Source organism: Lynx canadensis, chromosome B3 (genome assembly GCF_007474595.2).
Source record: "Lynx canadensis isolate LIC74 chromosome B3, mLynCan4.pri.v2, whole genome shotgun sequence".
Lineage (NCBI taxonomy): Eukaryota > Metazoa > Chordata > Mammalia > Carnivora > Felidae > Lynx > Lynx canadensis.
In genome coordinates this window covers 121676491-121700548 of record NC_044308.2, presented here as the reverse complement: position 1 = coordinate 121700548, position 24058 = coordinate 121676491, and the positions used below count along the sequence as shown (strand labels likewise).

Sequence of the window (24058 nt, the reverse complement as noted above, 5' to 3'; positions counted from 1 at the left end):
ATTGCTTTCCCAAGATGATTTCAGTGGACGGCTCTTACCGCTGCTGTATGCCCACTGCCCTAACAGATACTTAGCTCATTTGTCCTCATTCCTAGATTTTACAATGTATTATTCACGTTGAAATCATCTGAGGAAACACAGGACAAGATTTTCAGCTTGGATACGATCTCAGCACATTTCACATAAAGCCTCCACGTTAAAGATGAGCAAACTGAAGTCCACGGTGGTTGAGTAATTACGTGCAAGATCACATGGGCCAGCGGCAGAAATGGAATCAGACCCTCAAAAGAAAAATACCTAAAAGCAAGCAGCAATAATCAAGACATTACACAATATGAAGAGATTTTTTTTTTAAGCGTATAATTATTTTAATTTTGGAATGTGCCAGATTCTAGCACATACGAAAAAACAACAAAACAAAACTCCTAGACTACTCCACTAGGTCAGCCTGCCCCCTGGGCCTCCAATCTCCTGATCCAGCCCAGCAGCCTTCGAGGAGGTCTTTGTCCTGAAGAATGCAGCTCTGCCGGAAAAGCCTACTCACTCCTCACCCGTGGGCTGTTCTCAGCTCCGGGAGCTGCCAGCCTCGCCTACAACAAAGAAGGCGTATAAACACAGACACACCAGAAAGAGCTAAGGGAACAAGAGAGGAAGGCAGGGAGAAAAAGAGCCCCGGAGAAAGGAAGCCCTGAGAAGCAGGCGGCACTGGTGGGGCCTGGACAGTCTCATTTGGGCTCCGTGTCATGTCTTTATTTTCTCTCTTCATTTCAGTAAGGGGAACTATGCTTCCAGCTGAGATACGATCTGCCAAGTAAAAATCTTCAAATTCTTTTCCCAGAGTCACTAGGTTGCCTTGTTGAAAATCAGTTTGTGTTCCTCTGTAACAACTACTAGGTAAACAGTTAAGATCTTAGGGTTTCCTGTGAGGCTCTAGCCATGTTCTTCTGCCTAAGGTGGGAAGGTCCACAACACAAAGCCAGATTTCAAACGTCACTAGTTTCAAGCAGCCTCATCAACGAATGGACCCATGCGAGAACTGGTATGTTTTAGAGCAAAGGAGGGTAAGGTTAAATGTTCTTTGACAAAATTCACATGATTGAATTCTCTGTTTCAAACACTGGGTCTTAGCTTACATTGTCATCTAAATCTTCTCTTCTTTCATATCCAGACAATAATCACACAATATGCATAGTTATATAATAAAGCCCAAAGCAGGGTATTTTTCAATGCCACAACAATGCTGTGTGGAGGCTGCTGGGATGGCCACACCCAAACCAAAGAGCTGCTTTCTCACTAATGACATGGCTTTGGGAGAACATGGAAATCGCCCCTACTTCTCAAACAAATAAATACACCTTTCATTCCTCAATTCAGGGGCAATTCAAATTAAAAAGAGATTCTTTTGTTGCTACCCTCACTTCTGTCAAACGTTAGAATGCACCAGAAAAGTGACGACAGGGGTGCCTGGGTGGCTCAGTCGGTTGAGCGTCCGACTTCGGCTCAGGTCATGATCTCACGGTCTGTGGGTTCGAGCCCCGTGTCGGGCTCTGTGCTGACAGCTCGGAGCCTGGAACCTGCTTCAGATTCTGTGTCTCCCTCTCTCTCTGCCCCTCCCCTGCTCATGCTCTGTCTCTCTCTGTCTCAAAAATAAATAAAACATTAAGAAAGTGACGACATTACTGCTTCATTCCTTTATCTGTGACTAAAGAAAGCTGGGGTCCTTTTGGACAAACTAGGAATATAGAAATGAAGTAGGCCTGCCGTCTGGAAAATGGGAACACGTGTCATGACCGCTGTGGTCCTGTGGAAAACACTGTCAGTAGTTGAAAGGAAACATCGTCTCCCCAGGACAGAAGTGTGCATCGGTGTGGCACTGGCGGTCTACTTCTAAAATCTCTCCTGGGCAGATAGGGAGAGGCAGGGCACGCAGGAAGCTCGGGAACATTCCCGTGCAGAGACGGCAGGAGATAGTAGTCCCCCTCACCTGTTTGACCAGCACGTTCTTCATGACAACCATCGGGGACAGTGCAGGGAAGGCACTGCCTGCAGTCTTGGAGTTCTGCCTTGGCCTGTCTTCCCGGCCCCAGCCTAAGGCGCTCAGCATGTCCTCGGATTCCATCTGCTCTGCCGAGCTCAGACATTCTGAGCTCCCATCTGGTGGGCAGAAGAGTGGTCAGTTCACTTAGGATCTAGGCGAGGGGCTCTTAAGCAGACCTTCAAAGGAGTCAACAGACATCTTGAAATGGAATAGAACATTTGTGATAGAAGTTTTTGTGAATTTTTCTGAATGGGTCTTTAGCTTTCATTGTATTCTCAATGGAATCCCTCCTATCCCCAAAGATTAAGAATCCCTGCCCTAGGACAGCAGGCTTCCTTTCTAACTCTATTACAGACCAGAACTTGCATCAGTTAAGGTGTATGTGAAAGTAATCATCACCACCTCAGGAGAAATGGGTTGAAGGCTTCAGAGCGAGAGCATTACCTTCAAGAATCTGTTGCTGAAAGGGGAACGGAGTACATGCGTGACCTGGGGCAGGATTAAGACCTTTAGAGGCTCTGGGCACCACAAAATAGAGTTACGATAATAAAAACAAAATGAACCTGTAAACCTCCAAACTTACATCCATGCTGAAATGTAAACAGCTCCATCCTAAGTTTTCTAATTGTACACTTCTGGGTAAGCTCATCAGAGCTGAAATTTGAAATGTGTCTTTGTTACCCACCTCCACCCAGTTAAGCACCTCTCTTGTGGGTGTCCTAAATGCATGCTGAGTGTGCCTCCTAGGGACCCTGCACAACCGGTGATAGAAAGACGCTGCTCTCTACGGTAAAGAAGATAAGGCTGCCCTACGGGAAATCCATACAAAAAAGACTTAATTAGCTACCTGCTAGAGTAAACCAAGAGATTGCTATAACCCTGCTAGTGAGGAGTCTGGGAATACACTAAATGCTCATCAAGAATCTCAGAGTAATTTGGATGAGGCAGGACCGAAATGTGACTATAATTTAAATGAGTGTAACTGTCAACACTTGCATTTAATCAGAATCTCTCGTGATGCTTTTTAGAATTTACAGATGTCGGGGTCCTCCCCTCAATCTGCCGAACTGATTTATCTGGTGCCCAGGAAGTGGATTTTCACAAAGCACAAGTAATCCAAACATGTGCCTCTAGTTAAGAACCATGGCCAGAAACAAAGGACCTCAAAAGCAAAATGCATACCTAGTGGATGGATCTTGGTTTCTAAATGTCACAGGTGAGTTCAATTCAAGTCTTTGGCAGTAAAAAGTACAAGATGAGCCTGGACGTCTTATTGTCCCCAAAAGCAAGGAAGTGTTCAAACATAAATGCGGTCAAGTCAAAAAGACACAGGAACTATCAAGAAGGAGCTTCCACTGGCCAAACTTGGGACGATTTGAGTATCAAAAAGAACAATCATATAGGATTGACAGACTGAATTACAAAAGAATTCCATGCATCCATAGCGATACTCAAAAAAGGAGGACAAACTCTTCTTTACAGAAGAGTGTCAGCTAATAAAATGTACAAGGAACGATAAAATCAGATCACCCTTTTTAAGCCACAAATGTAGCAACTGATTCAGCTAAGGATAATCAGTGGTGGTTGCAAAAACCACTGGTCAAGAGTTTTGGGGAAACAGGAGAGTCACACAGTCTCCAAGTATCATCCCATAAATTACGTTCTAATTACAAAGAGAAAAGGATACTTTTACGATAGAGAAATCTGGTACAGGCTTACACACTACCTTAAACAAGTGATCAGCCAGGGCTTCATCAAGAATAAGACAAATTTAGGAGTCTCATCATGTGTTGCGATGGGAAGGATGTAACATCAAAAATGTAGTACTCTGGTAAAAAGGAAATGTTTATCCTGATTCAAATAATGGGGAAAACACCAGAAAAATCCAGAGAGTGAGACATTCTACAAAACAACAGGCTAGCTCCTTAAAAAATGTCACTGTCATTGTAGCGCCTGGGTGACTCAGTTGGCTGAGTCCGACTTTGGCTCAGGGTATGATTTCACAGTTTATGGGTTTGAGCCCCGCGTCAGGCTCTGCACTGAGAGCCTGCTTGGGATTCTTTCACTCCCTCTCTCTCTGCCCCTCCCCTGCTCATGTTCTCTCTCAAATAAATAAAATAAACTTGAAAAAAATGTCACTGTGATTAAAAAAGAAAACAAAGGAAAGAAGGGAAGGGAAAAAAAGGCAAGGCAAGATGAGAAAGCTGTTCTAGACTACATAAGACTAAAAAGGACAACTAAATGAAATGCCCAATCCTCAACTGCATCCTGGATCCAAAACCAACAAATACACAAAAAGACAAACAAAGGGCATTATTGAGACAATGGGGAAAATCGGAATATGGACTCTAGCTCATTAATAACTACATCAAGGTGAAAATTCTCGGTTACGACAATGATATTATAATTATACAGAAGGTTATTCTTTTTGGAGATTTGTACTTAAGTAGTTATGGACAAAGGGTCAAGTGTTTGCGACTTACTTTCAAATAGTTCAGTACATAAATACATTTTTTACACATACACGTTTAGATTATATTATATATATATTTATGTGTGTGTATAAAGAGGTGTGCTTGTGTATAGAGAGAGCAATATGGCAAAATGATATCACTCAGTGGATCTGAATGAAAGACATTTGTGACATTCACTCACTTTTGTGTAGATTTGAAGTTTTTCAAAATACAAAGTTGGGGAAATAACTAAAATGGGAATAATTAAATATGGAAAAGTAATTACAATGGGAAAAACTACCTTGGTTTTACAAATCACATCACACTCCCAGGTAACTGGAACAATAACTCCTTGAACTAACTCACTGGCACCTGGCCCAGGAGCGGCCGGAGGCATCCACTGGGACCATTTTCGGGGGCATAATGAGTTAGATTATTTTTAATATCATCTTGTGTCTGAACAACTCAATGCTTCTGAAAGCACTTCTACATAGACAATAAGGAAACTATCAGAAAAACTATGCCCCAGACTTTGGGACATACTACCGAACAACCGGCCTGACAAGGTTGAGGTTGTCGAACGGTATCCTGAAATGTCAACATATTGGGAATAATAGATGATAGGATTATGGAGAATGTTTCGTTTCTTCTTTGCATGTTCCTAAATTTCTAAGCTTCCTCAATGAGCACGCATTACCTTCACAGTAAGAAAAAAGGACGAAAACCAAACATGATAATAAAAGTAAGAGGTATTAGGCCTACGATGTTTCCCAAACCAGTCTGATCACAGAAATCACCAGAAACACTTGTAAAAAAATAAAATAAAATAAAATCCACCTTTCCTGAAGGCCCTCCCCCAGACCCTTGCTATCACAATCTCCAGGAGAGGGGTCTGGTGATCAGTATTTTCTTTTTTTTTTCCTCTCTCACAGCCCCGAGAAAATGAACCCTGTCCACCAGGAACCATGATCTTGGACTTCTCCCCTCCAGAACTGTGAGACAATAAATTTGTTTTCTGAGCCGCCCAATTTACGACACTCCGTTGTGGCAGTCCTAGCAAACTCATACATTATCCTAACCAACAGAAGTCTGGCTGGAGTAACCTCAGCTTAATCCAGGACAATATTCTTACCATCCAGATAACAGAACTACACACATTTCCAGGAGCCCACCCAAACTTCCACCATAAGCTTAGCCCATTCCCTGATCAGCAGCTTTGGCTAAAGCTCAGTATGTATGGAATGCCAAAGCAACGGAACCTTCTGACTGTCCTATGGAAGTACAACTTTATCACACAGCAGCGTGTTAGTCACACCAAATGTAGGTTTATTTTAGTCCCCACACAGAATATTTGCATTCCAGTGTCGCAACTGTGAGCATCCCAGCCAAAGTGTATTCCCCATCACTGACTACTCCTAATCAATCACTGAGTGAATAAATGATAAATGAGGTGGATTTGGCTGACACTGACCTAAAGAATTTCACCAGAGCTTTCCAGAATACTGGGCAATGGTATCGAAAGGTAGGGCCTCTGGAAACACATGTCCCTGGATTCAAATCCAGCTCTACCACTGACCAGTTGCATGATACTGGAAATTATGTAATCTTTCTATGCCTCAGTTTCCTCATCTGTAAAATGGGGAACATAATACTTTCTCACAGGATAGTTATTATGATTTATTGTACGTGAACTGTGATCTATGCAGCGATGGGCTGCAGCTGGTTCTTACCAGCTCATAAGGACTGGTGGTATACATGTTTTCTAGTTCCCCAAATCCTCCCATCCCCATATTCAGTAACATCTTATTAGTAGCCTGAAATTAATTGGTGCTGGTGAGAGTATACACATCATGGAAACTGGCAAACATTATTCATCAGGGCCAGCCATTGGTTATATAGAACTTCTATGGTAAATTCTATATAAATGTTAACGTCATTATCATTACTCAGGAGGTACACCGATTCCCTTGTGAGTCTTGAGAAGGCATGCTGCTAATTAAATAAATAACACTGATGAAATTCCTTCAGCAATTGATTACCTCAGGGGAATCAGTATATACCTGGATGGTGGTGACTGGTATTTTTAACAAGAACCTCAGATGAGCCTTGTGATGAGTCAAGCTTGGGAAACAATGCTGAGAGAGAAGAAAAACCCAAAGGGCTATAAGCTGGCCCTCCCTTCACTGGACTGTCCCTATTCTAGTCCTTCGATTGGCTGGTGTTCTGTTCCTGTCTGAGCAACTGTCTATTTATAATTTGGCTTCTCGTGCAGCATGCCTACAGGCAGAAAACACACCCCTCTAGGGATGAGAGAGTTCTAATTTTCCTAACAGCTGCATTTCTCACTATAAATTAATAAATCAACAAGATGGATTGATAAGTCTCTGTGAAGCTGGATAACATAAATCTTCCTCTCGGGGAGGGCTCTGCTCTCAGGATGCTGACCCAGCCAGAATCCCCTGGCTTCATCTCTCTGCATCCTCTGGACCAAAAATGTTGCCCCCAGAGCCATAGTCAAGTCACTGAAACACTCAAATGTGGAAACAGAAGTGCCGGGCACAAAATTAAATGATTCACTGCATATGCAGCTAGCCCTTTCAGATAAGGTTTGAAACAAACTAATGAGGAAAACCGTTCTACTTTCTTGTCTCTAGTAGATTCTCAAGTTTGGAACTGAGGCTCTCCAAGCCCAAATACAAACGCACAGGTACTGGCAGGGATGGGTTGTGGCGGGGAAATGTTTTTAAACACGGCAAATTACTTTCTTAGTAAAAACAGCTGTCTTAAATCACATACTCCTGTTTCGTTTGCTACATGGAGACAGCATACAGCAGTAATTTTTTTCCAGCAAGGTAGCTGTTCCTATAAAAAAGGAGCTCAGACAACAGAATTACCAGTATTTAAATATTTTTTCCCCACTAACTGCAACGGCTGGAAATGTAAGGTTTAAAGTTGAGAGTCTGCACTGGAAAAAGATGTCAGACCATTCCTTCAGAACTAACCCCAGTGACTCTGCTGGGTAAGTGGCCCACCATGTGGCACCAGAATTACCATTTTAAGAGATCAGAGACTTATTTATCTTGTACATGAAAGCTTCCCACCTTTATCACACAAATGAATTCTAGGGAGGGCGTTTTTCAGGCAAATCATTCATCACAATGTGGAAGGAATAAGGTATTTTTAACCTGAAAATCCAGAGTCCTTATCTGACTCAGCAGCTGCCATGCCGTGCTGACGAGCCACTTTCTTCATCTCTGTGCCTTTGCCCAGTTTGGCCGAGAGTCTTCTGGGGCTCTCTCTGGGTGGGTTTTTCCTCTCCATGTTTTACCGGGTTAGAAGTGGATTCATCAAGTCCTGTCTTTCATCTGGATTGCCCTGTGAGACACAACAATTACATAAGAAGACACTGCCTGGAGAGCTGAAACAGGTGATCCAAACGGTGAGGAAAGGAAGGGCAAAGAACACTGGCCTCGCCCACTTCCTCTGAATTTTCCCAGAGGTCTCAGCTTACAAAGCCTTCAAGTTTGCTAAACACTAGAACGGTTTCCACCCAAAAGAAGGTTCACTGTCCTCTCCTGCCCTCAAATTCCATTACGAATTCAGGGCACACAAACCACACTCAGTGGAAGCTTTGTAAACTGTGAACAAAGGCACACTTGATTAGGCTTTTTGGAAGGGGCAACTCCCCCTGCTCCCTGAGGGAGTGAGGAGAGGTAATGCCCACCTCGGACAAGGCTTGCTTTCCCAGCGTGCACTGGCAGGCTCTGGGCTGCCACCTCCCGTAACACAGTTGCTCCAATGAACCTTTCACTTCTTTGGGTGAGGTACTAAACAGAGTAAACACAGCTCCTCATACAAGCTACGTACAAGAACTTTTCTGCACGAAAGTAAGATCATATATAACTGTGCTTCGATTCTACACAAGTCCACACACGACATTATTGCTGTTAATGTCCTCCTCGGTTGCTATTCCATTTTACAGAGAAGGAAGGTGAGGCTCAGCTAAGTTATACTCAGTCATTTAGAAATACTTATCAGGTGCCCACTATGAAGCAGGCATTGGGCTAGGACCAGTACAAAGTGAATAGAACAGACATGGTCTCTGCCTTCCTGGAGCTTGCGGTCTAAATAGCCAGCCAGACATTAATCAACCAATCCCACAATTACTTAATTACTATTTGATAATAGCTATGAAAGGGAGGGGCTGACAGTCTGAGGGGACTGGGCAAAAGAAGGCTTTCCTGAGGAAGTGACATGTAGCCCAGGATCTGGAGAAGCCAGGGAAAGGGGGCTGGGTGGGGTGTAGAAGTGAGAAGGCCCTAAAGGTGCAAAGAGTCTGACACATTCAAAGAGTTGAGAGGCCAGGGAGGCCAGAGCACAGTGAATGGTGGGGGGGGGGGGGGGGGGGGGGAGGGTTGAAGGCCATGCACTTGTGCCTCGAGGGATTGGTGAGGGCCGGACAGGCAGTGCCTTATGACCCATGATCAGGTCAGCATCTTAAAAGCATTTTGGATGCTGAACTGAGATTCAAGTGGAGAGAGGCAAGAGAGGCGCTGAGGTCATTCAGATACTGCCCCGGTAGCCAGGTGGATTAAAGTGGTGGCAATGGAAATGGAGAGAAGTGAACAGACCGGAGACGTATGCAGGAGGAAGACTTGGGGCTTGGTGACTGCATGTTGGGGGTGTAGATGGTGGTACCACTTCCTAAGATAAGCAGCCCAAGAAGAGCACAAAAGAGATTGGGTGGGGTGGCTAGGCTGTTCCAGTCTTGGTCACATAGAGTAGTGGCTGTGGGCCATCCAGGTGGAGATGCCGGGTGGGCTGTCACATGCACAAGTAGGAGCCCCGAAAAGCTGAAGAAGCCTACACTTGCCCCACTGACACACAACTGGTCCACAGCAGACCTAGAACTTGGCTAACAGTGCAAAGAATGAGACAAATGAGCCCTTCAAAGGGCTGGCAGAGGCCGGGAACATTCCAGATATTTTAACAAGGCCGCCCGAGTCCCCACAGAATGGCAGGGGTGAGGACGGCATGAGAGGAATACACAAAGGATACTTCAGGGATAAAGAGAATGGGGAAAATGACAATAACAATGAAAACTGGGGAGGTGCTATGGTCTGAATGTTTGTGTCCCCCCAGAATTCCTATGTTGCAACTCTGACCCCCAAAGAGGATGGTATTAGGAGGCAGGGCCTTTGGGAGGTGCTTACATCATGAAGGTGGACACTCACGAATGGGATTATAAAGGAGGCTCTGGAGAGATCCCTTTCCCCTTCCACCACATGAGGACGGTGAAACAGACTGTGACCCGGAAGAGGGCCCTCACTTGAGTGTGCCGGCACCCTGATCTTGGACTTCGAGCCTCTAGAACTGTGAGAAATACGTCTTTGTTGTTTAAAAGCTACCCAGTCTGTGGTATTTCGTTACTGCAGCATGAAAGAGATGGAAACAATGCCTGGTGAAGTTTTAATTCACAGTCCATTTGCCCTTCTGAGTGGAGAGAGACACAAGCTCCATGCCAAAGGGCACCGTATCTGGAATACCCCGAAACGCCAGGCCTGAACGCTTCTCTAGCAGAGGATCTAGTGAAGAAGCAGAGGAGTGATTCAGGATAAAAATTAAAAACAAAGGTATTTACAAGCATCCTTGAGCAACCCTCTTGCTCATACTTTTGCATACAGAGTGGACTGAAGGGAACACATCTGAATGAGACTAAATTTTATTTAAAAAAATTGTTTTTTTTTTATGGGGCGCCTGGGTGGCGCAGTCGGTTAAGCGTCCGACTTCAGCCAGGTCACGATCTCGCGGTCCGTGAGTTCGAGCCCTGCGTCAGGCTCTGGGCTGATGGCTCAGAGCCTGGAGCCTGTTTCCGATTCTGTGTCTCCCTCTCTCTCTGCCCCTCCCCCGTTCATGCTCTGTGTCTCTCTGTCCCAAAAATAAATAAACGTTGAAAAAAAAAAATTAAAAAAATTGTTTTTAAGTTTATGTATTTATTTTTGAGAGAAAGAGACTCTGAGAGGCAGAGAGAGAGAGAGAGAATCCCAAGCAAGCTCTATGCTGTCAGCTCAGAGCCCAGTGAAGGGGTAGATCTCACGAACCCTGAGATCGTGACCTGAACCAAAATCAAGAGTCAGGACTCTTAATCGACTGAGCCACCCAGGCGCCCCTGAATGAGGCTGAATTTTAAACACAACTACAAGTAAAAATTATTTTGTACCATAGCTAACTCATGTAAGGGGACTGGCTTCCCCATTCAACCCATGTCAAACCAAGCACTCTTCCACAGGTCCCAAGTTAAGTCCTATGAACGTAAAAGATAAACAATGCCCCCCCCCCATCTCGCATAGCACCATCTTGCAAAGCAATGTCTCTATTGGGTGGCTATGAAATTTGACAGCATGAATAATCCAGTTTAAAAAGTAAACCAAAATGTAAAACTGTATTTCTAATTAAATCAGGATCCTTTTGTATGGAACCCAACAAATGTGCAGTTTCTTTTCCCTGAAATAATACCATCCAAAAGTGAATAGGAAGCTTCTTCAAAAGGGAAGTAGATATAGCTTGTGGATGGGCAATCACTTATTCAGGTCTGACTTACTTTCTTACTTATTATTACAGGGTGCGCGCGAGAGCTGGTTAGGAGCAGAAAAAGGGAGAATCCCAAGCAGGTTCCATGCCCAGCGCAGAGCCCAATTTGGGGCCTGGTCCCACGACCAGGAGACCATGACTGAGCCACCCAGGTGACCCCAGGTATTTTAGATAAAGCATCCCAATTTAGTCTACAATCCCTTTGACAATGAAAAATGTCTTGCTACTATTATTAAAGTGTAGCCAATACAGCTACAGAAGATACACAGGAGGGGCACCTGGGTGGCTCAGTAGGTTAAGTGTCTGACTTCAGCTCAGGTCATGATCTCCCGATTCTTTAGTTCGAACCCCGCATTGGGCTCTGTGCTGACAGCTTAGAGACTGGAGCCTACTTTGGATTCTGTGTCTCCCTCTCTCTGTTCCTCCCCTGCTCGTGCTCTGTCTCTGTCTCAAAAATAAACATTAAAAAAAAAGATACATAGGAATTTTCTGGCTCATTGGAAATGTGCAGGACAATACTAATTGTGGAATCAAAACACAAATGCTGAAATAGGTTAAAAGAGAACAGATGCAAAAATACTAAGTCTTAGAGAATGAGTGGTCGTTGGAAATAACGCATAATCCACTTTAGAATAGCAAATTGAGGGGTGCCGGGTTGGCTCAGTGAGTTAAGCATCCAACTCTTGATCTCAGCTCAGGTCATCATCTCATGGTCTGTGAGATCAAGCCCCGAGTTGGGCTCAGTGCTGACAGCATTAAGACTGCTTGGGTTTCTCTCTCCCCGCCCCCCCCCCAACCCTTCTCCAGTTTGTGCACATGTGTGCACTTTGCTCTCTCTCTCAAAATAAATAAATAAAAAAACAAAAAGAATAGCCATCGACTACTTTGGATGTGAAAGTGACTTAAAGTATGAAAGCCTCTGCCCTAAGTAATGTTCTTTTTAAGCAACAGAAAGCCTTGGGGTCTTAGGAAAGTTCAAGCGGGATGGACAATGAAAGGTTACATCATCCCACCTTGACCTCTCTTCTCTGCGAGGAAACGTACTTCCTTCCTGAGAGTGGCACCAGGGACATCAATTAGCCAGTGAACAACAGACCCACTCATACACAGCACCACGAGGCCCTCGGCAGGAGAGTAGCACACAGAGTGATGGCATTTACTACCGCTGTTGTCAAACCCAGGGCCACGCAAATGGCAGTCTGAAAACCTTAAGATTCTTTTTCCTCCTCAATATTATTTTACCACAAAGTCAGATGCTCATAAGCTGACTAGCAGTCAAAAATAGGTTACTAAGCCCTTACCCACCATGCCGTCCCCTGCTTCCTGGCACTGACTGGAAACCACTAATGCTGCTTTACAAACATCTGAGATCCTCACGTGCCGGACTCTGCACTGAAAGGACTCCAACTTAAGTTCCCCGGATTGTCAGAATCGACCCTAATCGAACCTTTGGTAACTGCGTATGTAACATATTCTCCAAATAGTTCCCAGACAGAATAGTACACATAAAACTCATAAGGGAAAGTGAATCGATAAAATACATAAGTTGACATAAATAGGTATAAGATAAAACTCTAACTAAAGTGCACCATAGCACTTCTATTTTTATACTTCTTACATTGGAGTCTAGTTATTTGTCTCCTCAACCTCAAGAGTTGTTCTTTTCATCTTTGCAACTTCAGCCCCACCCCCCCTCCCATTAATGTGTGAGGTACTCAACAGAATAAAACATTCCAACAAACCTTCCATCCTGCTGAGTCTTGCGGACAGCCTAGCAGCTTAGCTGTCACTGAAATACCTGAACAGCTTGAATGAAGGTCAAGACTGTGCATCTCCAAACACCGTGGTCACCTCAAGACCTACCTTCCAGACCCAACTTCCTTATTCTAAGGTGAAGCCTTAGGAATAAATCCACCCACCAAATTAAAAGGTTGTCTAATCCACAAACAGTCTTTATAGAGATTTAGGCTTATGATAAAAAGGAGACCCAATGTTTACAAGGATTTGAAAAGCTGCTCTCGGGTCTTTCCTTTTATAGACACCTGGCAACTTTCCCAAGAGCTCAAGTTCCCTTTAAAATGTGTCACGTGCATAGCATGCGTGCATGGACAGAGGTGTGAGGTGAAAGCCCAGAGGCTTAAATACAAAAAAGGACAAGGCCATAGAAAACTAAGACCTTACCACCCCAAAAATCATGAGTAATCCCAGTTAGAATTAGAAATACATTACTAGCTTTTCTTTTGAGGTTTGTTTTCTTTTGGTCTCCAAAGATACCATTCTGGGGAAATGTCTATGTGTTTTAACAAGGGGCTGTGGGGGACTGACCCATCTACCTAAAACCTAAACCTCGAATATTCATTTTCCCCTTGGCATCCATTTCCATTCTCCAACTTGGCTGCAAATTTATGTCAAAGATCCTGAACCCCAATTCCATACAATGTCCTCTGTTTGGAACCAGATATGGCTCACTCCATCTCCTCCTTCAAAGAGGAGATGAGATTAGAGAATTTCTCCAAATCCCCTGCTTCCAGAAGGGTTCACAGTAACAGTGCCCACCTCCCCATTCGCACCAGCCCACGCTGCATCTGTGCCAGACAGCAGGAGCACCCTCCAGGCATCCAACAGCCTGCCAGCTCAGCAGGGCAGAACTGGGCAGACCCTAGGACTGTGCTGTGACTGGCATACCACCAGGCTCCCAGGGCAAACGCCCAGGCAATGCATACTGCCAGGACTTGGGCAATAACACGGAGTCTGGCTGCGGCCTGTGCCCTGGGCCTGGACCAGCGCTCCCCGAAACCCACCCACTAACTTCTTACTTGGCAACACCCACCTTCTCCTCTACCTCCCCACCCCCTGGCACCATACCTGGCGAGCTGGCCACCCAGGGGAAATAACCAGCCAAGTGGGTGACAGCACACCTGCGTCCCGGGCCCAGGACCGGGCACTGTGTTCACCCCCAAACTGGAGGCCCAGGACTCTCACCGGCTCACCAGCCTCGCGCCCACTCACCTGCCCATTCCCTGCCCCTCTGCTCACAGCTCTGCAGGCCTGCAGGCTCTCCGCCCGCTGCCCGGACTCTCAGCAGGGTTAGACGGGGGCCCACCCTTCCTGAGTGCGTACCCAACTCGTTCCCCACACAAACCCTCTCCCCACACACAGCCTCTAGGCACCTGCGATCCCCTCTCCCACGCAGCTTCGCCCCTCGCAGCAAAAGCACCAACTATAAGCGGAACAGCCGCACCGCCTCCCGCTCCCACCATTTGGCCCTCCAGTCCCCTGAAAGTCCGGGGGCTCTCTCTTGCCTACGTCGCTCCCCTTTTCTCTCTCCTACTCCCGCCTCCTTTCCCCACGCTCCCCGCGCAAACCCTCTGCCCCCGAGCCCAGCCCTCCCTCTCTCACCTAGGGCCGAGGTCGCCTCTCCACGACCGGACCCGCGGGTCAGGTGGCGCATGCGCGAGCCCGGCCCCGCGGCTCCATGACAACCCCGTCGTCGCCCAGTCTCAAGCTACCCCTCCACCTCCCGCCCATTTCTCCTCCCCGCGCCTCCTCGGCTGAATTCTCCAGCCACGTGACTCGGCTCGGAGGACCCGGCACCATGGAGACTGTCGGCGGTACTCCTAGAAGGGCCCTCCGCCGGAAGGCGAGGCCGACACCCCTCTCCGAGGGCCGCGGACATCCCTAAGAGGCCTGAGCGCTCTCCGAGGAAGGCGGGCGTCTCTATGGTTGATTCCGCGCGTTCGCCGCCATCTTGTACAGGGGACCTTGAACGAGGAGCCGCGGGGGCACTGCTTTGAGGCGGGGTTTGGAGGAGCGGCGGGTGGGCGGGCTTCTAGCAGACGGCAGGTGGCGTGATTCTCCTGTGGGAGCCGGTGGAGATTGGCCAGGGGGAACTGGCTCTCTCGGTGTGTACGCGGGGACACCCTTAGGGTTGGGGACCGGGACCCGCCGGGTGACGTGCACGTGAGGCGGAGGCGGTGGCGTCAGGCGTGGGAGGAGGGGTTGCCACCCTTGCAGACGTCTGGGCCCGGCGGAGGCGTGTCTGAGAGCCCCGCGCGCGCGCTGCTCACGTTTTTGCCACGCCTGCCGCGGCGGTTCGCTTGCGTTCCAGTCTGCCTCCAGAGACAGGCCTCCACGAGGCAGGGACGCAATCAGTATTTCTGTTGGATGGTTTCATGTCATTTGACGTCTGAGTCCCTTTATCTGGTGCTACTGTCCGAGCTCCTGGGTTGTATATGGGTACAGGCTCTCCTGCCAGCTTTTGGTGAAGTGCCACAATGAGCACACGTGTAACACCTAAAGAAAAGATAAAGGGGGGGGGTGGGGGGTGGGATCGGTTCTCTTGCGTCAGATCAGTGAGGGTTACTAATTAGATTAGAAAAAAAAATCATTCTCAAAAGAAAGAAAGAAAAACATTCCTTCTCAGGTGAATTTAAAGAGACAGGTGGAGGCAAGTTCTAGAGCTGTCCGCTAGGGTAGCCACTAATGACTAGGGGACATTAAGCTAGCCACATTTCAAACCGCCAATGACCACATGTAACGAATGGCTACCTTATTGGACAGCGCAGATTATACCACATTGCCAGCATTACAGAAAGTTGTATTCAGCGCCGCGGATCTAGATCCCGGACGGGGAAATCGCCCTGTGTTGGTAATCCAAGCCTTTTTGTAAGCGCTGCTAGGTCATGGTTAATCACGTTAGTCCTCTAGACACAGTTCATGCTAATGCATGTTTACATATGAATGTGTTTGTTAGCATAAGCCCCATCAACAAATAATAATCGAATGACTACAGCATGTAAAGCTTTTGTTTAGAGGATGGAGGGAGTGGAAACAATAGTTAACAATTATCAAGTAATTAAGAGCCAGCCAGCCTTACATGCATTCTCTTATGATGCTTCTGCAAATTTATAAGGTCGGTGCTGGTATTTGCAGTTGATAGATGAGGGCACTGAGGTTTATGCTCATGACGACACAAACTACTAAGTCCAAGATCTTAACCATTAGCTATATTGCTTCTTTGGGGGCGGAATAAAACATCCTTTGTCTTCAGATAGCTTAGAATCTGATATGGGGAAGACATGCTGTAATTATATGAGAATGTGATAAATGCCAAAGGATTTGGAATAGAATCTAATTAATAAAATCAAGGGAGGAAAAAAAAACCCTCAGCTTTGTGTTTGTTGTCAGAGGAGGAAGAGAGCAGGAGGTAAAGCTTTAAGAAGGACAGATAAAAGTTGGATTTACAATAATGGAAGTAGATGAGGGCATAAGGCATACCAGGCAAAAGAGAATAAATGAAATAAGCCAAAGCATGAGGATAATTTTAGTCCTCCAAAGGTGCAAGTAAACCAGACTTCTCTGATTTTACCTATCTTATGAGCAGACATCCATGCTGTATCAATGACTTGAACTTCAAAGACACGTTTGCTAATGGAACCAAATGAATTAGACCAATTTACTGACAGACTTAATTTTTTTTTTAATTTTTTTAATGTTTATTTTATTTTTGAGACAGGGAGAGACAGCATAAACAGGGGAGGGTCAGAGAGAGAGGGAGACACAGAATCTGAAACAGGCTCCAGGCTCTGAGCTGTCAGCACAGAGCTGTCAGCACAGAGCCTGACGCGGGGCTCGAACTCGCGGACCACGAGACCATGACCTGAGCCGAAGTCAGATGCTTAACCGACTGAGCCACCCAGGCGCCCCAGACTTAATTTTTATTGAGTATTGTTCTATATAGTCATACAAAATAAGCCGTTCATGAAAATGGGTAATATTTTTATATAGCCAAGCCAATGTAAAAAAATTGCCTGACTTTGTTAATTCACCAGGGTTTATAGCATCTTTGTTGATAATTTTGTGGTGCCATGAGTTCTTTAAACTTTGCTGATAAGTGAGCCTAAATGTGAGTTTAGGTTCCTCGGACAGAGAGTGGGTTTCAAAGCATGGTTTTTTCTTGCAGAAAAGTCCTTTCCAATTGGAGTCCTCAGTGCCAGCTGTAGTTCAAGACTCATTTTGTCACCACTGCTGCCAGCAGGGGGAGTCCTGCTCCCTTAAATGGTACGTTCAAAGGCTTCACAAACTGGCTTCTTATCCTTTCTCCTGTCACAGAGTGCCAGTCTGGAGGCAGAGGCTGCACTTTGACCCAGACTGCTTCATTAAGATGTTACTCCCCCGTCCACGTGAGGGCTTGCCTTTTGAGTCCCACATCCCATAAGGATGCCATGAAGAGTCAACCTTGTGCTGAGTTTCATTTGAAGATATTTTCAAGTATTCAATATGGCATATAACTTAAAATATTTATAAATAGTTTTAAATACGTATTTTAATATTTAAGGTTGAATTTAAAATTAAAGTTCAGGGGTGCCTGGGGGGCCCAGTCGGTTAAGCGTCTGACTTCAGCTCAGGTCATGATCTCGCAGTTCGTGAGTTCGAGCCCCGCGTCGGGCTCTGTGCTGACAGCTCAGAGCCTGGAGCCTGCTTCCGATTCTGTGTCTCCCTCTCTCTGTGCCCCTCCCCCACTCATGCTCGGTCTGTCAAAAATAAATAAACTTAAAAAAATTTTTTAGTAAATAAATAAAATTAAAGTTCGTTTAAACCTATTTTAAAGTAATTAAAATAGTGTAATAGCAGTGAAAGTATTCAATAGATCGAGTTTCAAATCCCAGCTTCTGTCAATATCATTTTATAAAAGAAGGGCATTTTAACATTTTCCCCCACATATATACAGGAAGGAAGATAGGCCATAATCTCATGATTTAAAAACTAAATAATTTCTACCTTATGAAGAATTCATTGCATGATTCTTTTCAGAATTTGCTGAGGATCAGTGAAAACATCATCCCAAGGACTAGCATTTGAGAACCATCTATTTTATTTTTCCAAACCTTAGTCTGGCCATCTGGAAAGTAGTTACCCTCTAGTCTGAATCTAGCATTATTAGCGCTGACCACTTCAGTGTCATAAGAGGATTTGCTGGGATGGTAGGCGTGTGTATGTTGCGGAGACCAGAGCCGTGAGTCAGTAAGAGAAGACGTCGGGGGCTCCAGCCTGTGCGTGGGCAGAGGGATCCAGAGTTCCCAGGCTGGCAGGGGCAGAAGTGGGTGAGAGCGGGATGCAGACTCCTTTTTTTCTTAGCAGTCAGGTGACTAGGCCCCCATCAGCCAGGCTGGTTTTGGGCTCATGTTCTTAGGGGCTATCTAGAAGAGTGGGAACAACAATGGATAACATTTTGGTTACAATCAGGACGTTAATACATAGACACAGGTTTGATTTCAGGGGCAATGGAAGCCCCTCCCAAATAGCTGTCCATCTTCTGGCTGGTACCTGAAATTCCTTTAAGTAAAATTGCTCAACATGCAAATACTCTAGAAACCAAGACAGAGTTTTTCACAACCGCTAACACAGAGTGCTTACTATTTGCCAGACACTGTCTTAAGTGTTTTGCCTAGATTTACTAATTTAATCCTCAGAGTCCCATGGACCATTACAGTATTATTATTCTCGTTTTACAGAGGAGGAAACTATGGTAAAGAGGCCACGTCACTTGCCCAGGTCCCTAGTAGTAAGTAGCGGAGCAGGGTTTGAATTCCTGTGTCCTTGCTTTTAGCCATCCTGCTAGAACGGCTCCATGTCCATGTGGAAGTGGTACCGCCACACCCTTTCCTGCTGTGGGGAGGCCAGTGGGGAGCCAGAAGGCACTTGTGTGGGAAAGGATGCCAGGAATGGAGACTGGCCACCACAGAGGCGAGCTTTGCAGGAAACACCTCCATCTGGTCCTCTACTCTGCACATGGTACAGGTATTTGGTGTGGGGTGGGGGTGGGAGGTCATGCAGATTTCAAACCACATGTTTCCAAACCCCTCAGCAGCTGCCTTTTATCTATTAGATCTCCTATCTAGGATCCTTTTAGTGGAAATATTTTAAAAGTGTCCTCTTCCCCCCCACCGAGTGTGAAGTTTTTGACTTAACACTCACAACTTCTCTTTTGCTAGATGGCCCAGAAAGCCGTTCAATTTCCCCCTTTGTGTGGAACCATTTGATTTTTAACTTGTCGGTTCTCCTTGGCCACATCTCCTATCTTGCCTTATCGGCTCTCCTCCCTTCTGTAAATAGCCCTCGGATCCCAGCTGTGTTCCCCGGCACGGGATTGCCAAAAGGCAGGGCACACAGGCCACCACAGCAGAAAGCCAGTTGGAGCTGGGGCTTTTAGTGGAACCTGACACTTCAGTAATATCTTGGCTACAAAGCCCAAGATCAGGAGCAGCTCGACACAGACAGTAGTAGTTATTCCCCAGATTAAACACTTGCTGTCTCTCAGGACTTGGTCAAGACTGGTTTGCACTGTAATTTCTTGGGTACCTGTCTCTTCCCCATTGGAGTCTAAACTCCTTCAGGGAAGAGATTACATCTAATGTTTTTCTCCCAAAAAGCAAAAAACACTACATATTAAGTATTCAAACGAGTTGTCTTCAGTGGGACCCCAGATGCCTGAAAATTTAACAGTGCGCTCACACGTCACTGACCAGAATCTAGAAAAGGAAGACCCTACCAGCCAGGGAAGTGAGTCACTTAGGTGGCCACCGGTGCAAGAACAGACTGGAGATCTCTTATCGGTTCCCTGACATGCTCTGCTCTGCCCCACCTCCAGGCCTCTTGCACACAACTGTATGTGTCACTGGGGCGTGTTGAAAGGTGGAGTGAAGGTTGTTGCTGGTATGTTCTGCTCCACACTTAGTAATTCTGGCAAAGAAATTCCAGAGCCTTCAATGTTCCTACTGTACTCCCCAACCCCCTCCCCAGTCACTGGAGGTCTTTTCTGTTTTGGGCATTTGCTCAAGAATACCCTTGAATCTTGCCTGAGGTTTGACTGAGCTCTATTGGAATGGCTGGTTTTAGTTGGAATTCCACGGAGAACCTCATAAGACTCAGTAGTCAGGGGAGATGACCCATGTAGTGTCTTTACTTTGCAGACCGAGACAAGCCCAGCACCTCACACACCACCACTCCTTCAGGCACTGGATGTGCACGGCTAGTGTTTTACTCCACGGGGTTGGCCGGCTGGGCTTAAGTCAATATCACAACAGGTTGGATAAATGGGCACCAGATGTTGGGTTGAAGGCTTACCCAGCTGTTCATCAAAACAACTTGGTTGATTTTATCTCAGTTCAGAATCTCTTCTCTCTCCAACTGATTGCCTAATCCCAGAGTCAAAGATCTTAAAATTCAATCTTAAACAGGAGACTGAAAAGCAAACAATTTCTCAAGAAGTTTCAAATATATTTGTGGGAGTTGGGAGTGGACAAATATTCTTTTTTTTTTTTTTTAATCTAGGAGGTGGTCCTTTTGAAACTTCACATGAAAAAGATGAGTACTCTTGGCCTTCCAAATTTGAAGTGGCATTTAAATTTGATTTCCATTTTTCTTAATGCCAGAGAAGCTTTGAGGCATTTCTTATTCATTCTCCAGGGCTTCATTGGGTTTTCAGCCTATTTCAAAGATAATGATGTCACTACCTACAGTGGAGTGAAGTCTTTACAAGGCAACTCATTTGCCTAAAATGTCTGGGAAGTCACATCCAGACAAAGAAATTACCAAGAGCATTTTCTTCAGGTATAAAAAAGTGTAGTTTATTCACCCAGAACTTTGGTTTCTTTGAGATGTCGAGTGTCCCATTTTACGACTTAAAAGACTGCTTTTTATCTGGTAAAATCTCATCCCAGCTGGAGTTACAGGACATGCTGATCTGGAGCCTTGACTGAATTGACAGCCATCCACACTCAGAACCGCAGTGCTTTTGGTCTCCTGCTTTGTGGACAGGGATAAGAGGGTAACCCACAGGGTAAACCCAAGAAAATTCACCAGAATGTCTTGTGCTAATAGTTTAACGAAATTCTCCCTCCAGCACTTTCTGACAGGGCATGGGGATTTTCTCGTGTCATCAGACTTCAGGAGTGATTATGTCATCCAGGTGCAGGTGTTCTTGGCTATCCTTTACCTGTTGTCTCCTCATGTCACATATAGCCAAGAAAGCAGATGACAGGTTCATCTCTGTTACACACGGAATTGCCAAGTGGTTGCCTAGCAACTCAGCACAATCAACATGGTCTCTGTTGTGGAATGTAGAGTGGTTGGCTTTCAAGAATGACTGTATTTGCATATTTCTTTGGGGCCTCCAGAAAAATAGGTATGTTTTCCTGGATTTAAGGTTATTAAAATGGCCTTTTGTATTGCTTCACCCTAGTACTCATTTTATAAAGTGACAGTCATCTAATCAAACTGTTAACATAGCAATTGCTTCGATTAAATTCAATTCAATAAGCATCCTCTATATACGGGATACTATACCAGATACCATAAAGAGTTATAAGGAAGAACAAGTGTGGTCCCTGTCTCAGGGAACGTCTGTGTTTAGTAGATGTGTATAAATCTGTTGTTTACACGTGTGAAACAGACAGCTATGATGTGTATGAAAAATAAAGGTATTTTTATTTGGAAGGGTTCCTTTGTGTTTGATCAAAGGATTTTTCACTTTTATTTAGATTCCTTCCTTTATAGCTTATAGCGACGATCCGTTCAAAAAGCTGCAATCAGTTCAAAATCACTTTTAAGACCTCACTCTTATTGGCATCTCAGTAATTAGCAGCTCTTACCCAGCTCGTGTTGGATGTGACACCGCCAGTGTTGTCGGCTGGCGCGGCGCTGCCCTGCGTCTGTACCGCGGTCTTTCTGCATAATTGCTGCTGAGATGCTCACAGCCTTCCCACCTCTATTCTGCACATTCCAGTTTAAAAGAAGCCCCTTGCCTTTCTTTGTCTACTTTGCAGCAGTGCCATCAGCCTCTGTCCACTTAAGGAGAGACTTTAGAATGTTCCATATCTTGCATCAGGAAGTCTTTTGATCACTCGAGCGAAGTTCTTTCCCACCGGAAAGATGGTTGCTAGACAGAGCCTGGGGTTTGACCAGCCCCTTTCCCTTGAGTTGGTTTGCTTGGTGGATTGGTCTCGCATCTTCCTCAAGAAGGCACCAGGGCCTGGCGTGAAGGAACTGTTCCTGACGGCTTTGGTGCACACCCTGTGCACCCTCATTAGCTGCCCCTCCTGAGTGGACTCCATCTGGAATCCACAAAGAAAAGAGGAAGCCTTTGAGGGCAGCTGGGCTGTGGCACCAGCGTTCTCCTCCACCACCTTCTGTTAGCACGCTGTGGTTTCTGTGCTCGCCTTCCCCAGATCCAGCGTGGGACTGGTGTCTCGCTCATCGTCTCCACCATCTAGTTCCCTCGGATCTTTTGCCATTCTCAAGAAATCACCCAGACCTCTTGTGTTCACCCAGAGCATCTGACCTTTGCTTCCAGATCCGATGGCAGGCAGAAGAAAGGGGGCAGAAGGGAGAGGAGGACCAGACAAAAGGAGACACTGTATTGATGTTTGCCTTCTTGTTCTTGATTTTATCCTCATACGTCTTCTCGTCTTCTTGGTAGCTCCTGCTGGCCCGCTCTGCAGATGAAACTCCAGAAGTGCTAATACCCACCGTTCTACTGAGCATGAGCATATTGTCCCAAGGCAGCTCTTCACTTATGATCAAACCAACCAACATTTACCATGTGCTGTGTGTCTCCTAAGGGTCAGGGACATGGTAAAGAATAACACAGTTTCTACCCCTGAGCAGGTCACCAGTCGGTTCTGTTAGGTGCTATAATGAGGACTGGGAACAGAGACAGAAGAGCAGTGAGTTCAGGTAGAGGGTGGGAGTTCAGGAAGAGATGTGTCTAACCCTTCAACTAGACCCGGGAGGCTGGCGGACCAGGGAGGTCTCTCTACTTACCTTTAGGAATGGGCCAAGAGCAGAGCGTCTGTGTCCCTTTGATGTTAGGAAATCCTTTATTGCTCTGATCTAAATTCTTTCCCCTGCAGTTTATACCCTGTATTGCCTCTCATTCCAATGTCAGTTGAAATAGCAAAAATCATTGCCTAGTAACCTAGTCAGTCAGAAGCCTTTAGTAAATCATCTCTGGTACTCTACCTTAACACAGGACAAAACCTATTTTCCTCCTACCCCAAACCCTGCAGCTTGACTTCTCCAGCTGCTGCCCCGGGGAAGAGTTTCTGAGAGGTGCCCCCCTATTAGGGTGCTTCCTGGAAAGGTGGGGGGAGACAGGGCAATCAGCTATGGAGATGCGTGCCCCAAATAATTGCACTTGGAAGAGTCTGCACTGTAAGCATGTTTCAGGGCATCTTCACTAAAGACAGAATTTTTGAGGTTGAATGACATAGTAGAAGAATAAAGTCCAGTGTTTACAACATCCCACTACCAGCCTTCACCAGCCTGTGGGTTGTCATATTGACATCCAGACGTAAATTTCCTTAGTTCTGAGCCCTCTTGAAGGCCTATAGAACTTTCTCCTGGTCCCCTCCTCCTACTAACTCACCTTCAGTGATTTGATGCCCCTGAGGGATCTGGTTCATGGCAGATCCAAGATGCTCTCCCATTGCAACCTCCCCATTGGTGGTCTACTCTTCACAACCCCTTACAAAAGGGTACCTCATCAGCATGTGTGTCTCCTGTGAGAACAGTGTTTTTATAATGGTCACTTGTGCTGGGCACAGCCTCTCCCAAGTCACCTGCTGGGGACAGCCTTCTCTCCCAAGTCACCAACTTGCACAAGTGGAGGGCAGGATGGAACACTGGGGAACAAATGACCTTCTTGCTGATTGGCTGTACTTTGTTACCTGTGTCCCAAAGCAAAACTGTTTGTATGTTCAGTTGCTCAAAGTCTTAACTTGATTACTCCTCTTTCATCCAACCTCATCTCTCACTGGGGCTAGAAAGGAATCTCTCAGGCCAACATGGCCAAGATGGGGGTTGACAGTTCATCAGTTCCTTCCTTGCTCTTTCTCCACAGGGAGCTCCTCACCCAAACTAACCAACTCACACAAAACAAAACAAAACAAAACAAAACAAAACAAAACAAAACAAA

At 45.8% G+C, this 24058-nt stretch overlaps 1 protein-coding gene and 1 long non-coding RNA gene across 6 annotated transcripts in view; one reads left to right on the top strand and one right to left on the bottom strand.

The window, feature by feature from the left end:
- Nucleotides 1-14926, bottom strand: part of CIPC (CLOCK interacting pacemaker) — a 20399-nt gene extending 5473 nt beyond the window's left edge. Inside the window, exons 1-3 of one of the 4 annotated variants that reach the window (XM_030319648.1) lie at nt 14482-14926; nt 7677-7866; nt 1985-2154 (exon numbers count right to left, since the gene is read on the bottom strand). In XM_030319648.1, coding sequence (XP_030175508.1) covers nt 1985-2154; nt 7677-7812 — 306 coding nt within the window. In that variant the 5' untranslated portion in view covers nt 7813-7866; nt 14482-14926. The other 3 variants (XM_030319650.1, XM_030319649.1, XM_030319653.1) reach the window with 3 other exon arrangements.
- LOC115516723 lies at nt 14911-24058 on the top strand. 2 transcript variants are annotated; one of them, XR_003969630.1, is made up of 4 exons: nt 14911-14984; nt 17045-17142; nt 18692-18882; nt 22562-24058. It is a non-coding gene; the product is annotated as an uncharacterized LOC115516723 (long non-coding RNA). The 2 variants fall into 2 exon arrangements; XR_003969629.1 differs by having other exon boundaries at nt 18692-24058.